The sequence below is a fragment of the Onychostruthus taczanowskii genome, unplaced genomic scaffold (assembly GCF_017590055.1).
Source record: "Onychostruthus taczanowskii isolate IOZ18803 unplaced genomic scaffold, ASM1759005v1 scaffold48, whole genome shotgun sequence".
Classification (NCBI taxonomy): Eukaryota; Metazoa; Chordata; class Aves; order Passeriformes; family Passeridae; genus Onychostruthus; species Onychostruthus taczanowskii.
This window is the reverse complement of record NW_024502347.1, coordinates 1751821-1755195: the sequence shown is the minus strand read 5'-3', so window position 1 is coordinate 1755195 and position 3375 is coordinate 1751821. Positions and strand designations below refer to the sequence as shown.

The 3375-nt window shown below is 56.8% G+C and overlaps 1 protein-coding gene across 1 annotated transcript in view; it reads left to right on the top strand.

Annotated features, from left to right (window-relative positions):
• Positions 1–2971: 2971 nt before the first annotated feature.
• Positions 2972–3375, top strand: part of FOXO3 (forkhead box O3) — an 88868-nt gene continuing 88464 nt past the window's right edge. The window contains exon 1 of the mRNA XM_041414922.1: positions 2972–3375. This exon is cut by the window's right edge and continues 250 nt beyond it. Coding sequence (XP_041270856.1) covers positions 3077–3375 — 299 coding nt within the window. The 5' untranslated portion in view covers positions 2972–3076.

Below are 3375 nucleotides of genomic sequence, written 5' to 3'. Positions count from 1 at the left end.
TTTAATAGGGTTACTACTTACTTATTTCCTTTCTCCCGCCCTCTTCTGCCTCACTTAGACTGCAATTCTGCCAGGGAGTGGAGCATTTCTTACCACGTGCAGGGCCTTCATCCAGTACAATGAGACCTAATAGCAGTGCCTGTAGAGTAATGCAATGCCAATTAAATAAATAAATGAAGATGATAATATCATTTAGGGCTAGATTTGCTGCTTGCAACCCAGCCCAAGGTCAAAGTGTTATGCTTCCCTGGAACCTCAGGATGCGCTCCATGTGGAGGTTTCTGCAGTGATCAAAATCAGCCCCAAGCAGTAGCTAGTTTTGGGAAAGGGCTGAGCACCAGTCACAGTTTTGCAGGCGGCCTTCTATGGCTAACTGCTGAAAGCCACAAGGAAAGCCTCCTTGGAGATGTGGTGTTGGACTAAGCATCTTCTCACCATGCCTTTTTGTCTGAACTTGGTGGCTGGCTCTTCAATGCCACTGTGGTTTTCCTCCCCACTAACTGCTCATCATATCATATACATGAATGCCAGTGTCACAACTGCAGAGTGGCTGGTGTCTTTTTGAGCTGTCTTGCATTCCTGTAGGGACCATGTTACAACAAAAGCCATGGCAAGGCGCTCAACATTGTGACCCAAAATGAAGTTGCCGTGAAATTGTTTACATTACTCGAACCTGCATTCATTCTGATTAATTCAGTGTCTCCTGGTATATCTAGATAACCCGGGGTTAATTGTATGCATACTGAAATGCTGTCCCTTGTAATAAAATCACATTAAATTATTCCTAACTTCAGTGGTGTTTGAATTCAAAACCTACCTAGACCTTTAGGGCCTTAGGCCCTACTTAGCAGCAGTGTAAGGCATGTAGGATCAGGGCCTTGATATTTTCTAATAAAATTGAATGGTTTTCAAATCTCTCTACTTGTCTATAATGCAATTCACTAGGAATAGTTTAATTTGTCCGCTCATTCTTTCCAGCAAAGCTCCAGAAGCACACTGCTTGTCAGTCCATGCTATTGTCTGTATCTTGTCTCAGAGCCAGTGCTACTGTTGGACTAAATCTCGTCCACAGTCTAGGTCCATATCAAGCCAGGTGAGAACTGATACATAGAAGTTGCCATGTGAAGTATTAATAACTACATCCATATTAGTAGCTTTGATGTTCTTTGGTTTTGTGGGTCACCCCTTTATTCAACCCATAATTAACAACATCTTCAGGTGAGCTACTTTGGAGGGCTTTCTGCTAGGGCATGGACTTCAAGGAGGAGGAACAGCGGGATTGTGTTCACGTGCGGACATATCTGAACATGTTCCTGGCATCCACAAGAAGAGTGAAAGTTTTCAAAGAATTACTAAATTAGAATCTATATTTTAAAGTTTACCAGAATAGCTCGTGCACCAATAATTTATGACCAATGAAAACAAGTACGGAAAAGAAACACGGCTAATACAACCCTTGGAAAGATTTACCGGGTACTTGGAGAGGCTTGAGCGCTTTCCTCCGCACCGGCCGGACAGGGCTCTGGAGCCGCAGGGACGGCGAGCAGGGAAGCGCTGCCCTCGCCAGGTGCCGGCAGCTTCTCCAGCCCGTCCGGCTCCCCCCATCCCGGCGCTCCCGCCCCGCTGGGGCGGCTCCTGCGCGGCACGGCCCGCCCTCCGCCCGCCCGTGGGCGGGCCGTGCCGAGCCGTGCGGTTTGGTTGAGTCTCCCTGCGTGTGTCTATAACTTTGTGTTGCTGCCGGTGGTTGTTAGGAGGAGGGATGTGGAAGTCGGCGGCGAGCAGGGTGACAGGCTGCTCGGGCGGGCTGCGGCGGCGGACGGGCTGGGCGCGGGCGGATCGCTTGCCTCTCGCCGGCTGCTCGCAGGGGGAGCGGGCGCTCTGCCGTTTTCCCATCCTTCGCCTTTAAAGGGAAGGCTCTCTGGAGCTGAAGGCGCAGGAGCAGCAGGAACCATGCAGCAGCGCTGCTTCTTCCTCCCGTGAATTCGGATCTCGATTGCTGCCGGTTGTGGAGGTGGCTCTCGATCCAGCACCCCCCCGCCGCCTCCCGCCCCTCCCGATGTGGCTTTCCCTGCCTCGTCTGCCTGCGCTTTTTAAATGACTTAAGTGAAGGGGGGAAAAACTGTCAAGATGGCAGCAGCAGGAGCAAGGAGGTTATGAATGTGGTGTTGATGCTGGAACAAAACCTATTCTCTTTGGCAGCCCTAGGGAGGGCTTAAAGCTACTGGACCTGTTGGAAGACTGGCGATTTGATTTGTTCCCGTTGTGTTTGCTTTTTCCCTGCAAGAAGGAGGATTTATTACTATTTTTTTTAACCGACCAGCCCCCGGGGTGGCCGTCTCCTGCCCCCTGGTCCGTCAGCTGTGAGATTTTGGGGGGTTGCTTACGCGTGGCTTTGGGGCACCGCAAAGTGACGGGTTTACGCTAGTGTGCAGTTGGATGTATGCTAAGACTTCGGCTCCCTTTAGGGCGTTTTGAAGAAGGAAAAAGTCTTCGGCGTAACCCAAAGGACTGCTCTCCCTGCCCTCCTGCCGACGGAGGGCGCGAAGGACCACCCCCCCACCCAAAAGGCAAGATATCTGCGGAAGCGACGAGGAGCGAGCTCGGAGGCGCCGGGGGCGTGAGGGGGTCCTCTCCCGGCTGGATACAGCGCGGTTCCCGCTGGAGCTACTTCGGCATCCGCATGGAGTGAAACATAAACAAACGCACACACGCACCGCGGGAGCGGCCGCCGCTCCGCCGGCGCGGAGGGCAGCGCCGCGGGCACCTCCGGCACCGCCCGGCCCGTGCTGCCGCCCTGCGCGGCCGCTCCGGCTCCTAATCTGATTTTTTTTTTTTCCCCTCCCTCCCCTTCTCCCCCCGCCTCCCAGCTCCGGCGTGCGCATCGCCCGCGGGGAGCGGAGCTCGGAGCGCAGCGGAGAGCCGGCCAGCCCTTAGCGGAGCGCGGCATGCCCGCCCGGCAGCCTCCCGCTTGCTAGGCTCCCGTCGGCACCGAGGAGGCGGCGGAGGAGGAGCGGGGTCGGCGGCCGCCCGCCCGCCCCGTCGCAGCGCCCCGCAGCCGCCCGCGGGGGAGGCCAAGATGGCAGAGGCGTCGCCCCCCGCCCCGCTCTCGCCCCTGGACGTGGAGCTGGACCCCGAGTTCGAGCCGCAAAGCCGCCCCCGCTCCTGCACCTGGCCCCTGCAGAGGCCCGAGCTGCAGGCCAGCCCAGCCAAGCCCGCCGGCGAGTCGACCGCCGACGCCGCCTCCATGATCCCCGAGGAGGAGGACGACGAGGAGGAGGGGGGCGGCTCGGCCATGACCGTCGGCAGCGCGGCCCCTGCGGGCGGAGAAGCGGCGGCGGCGGCGACCACCGCCGTGCCGGAGGAGGCGGCGCGGCT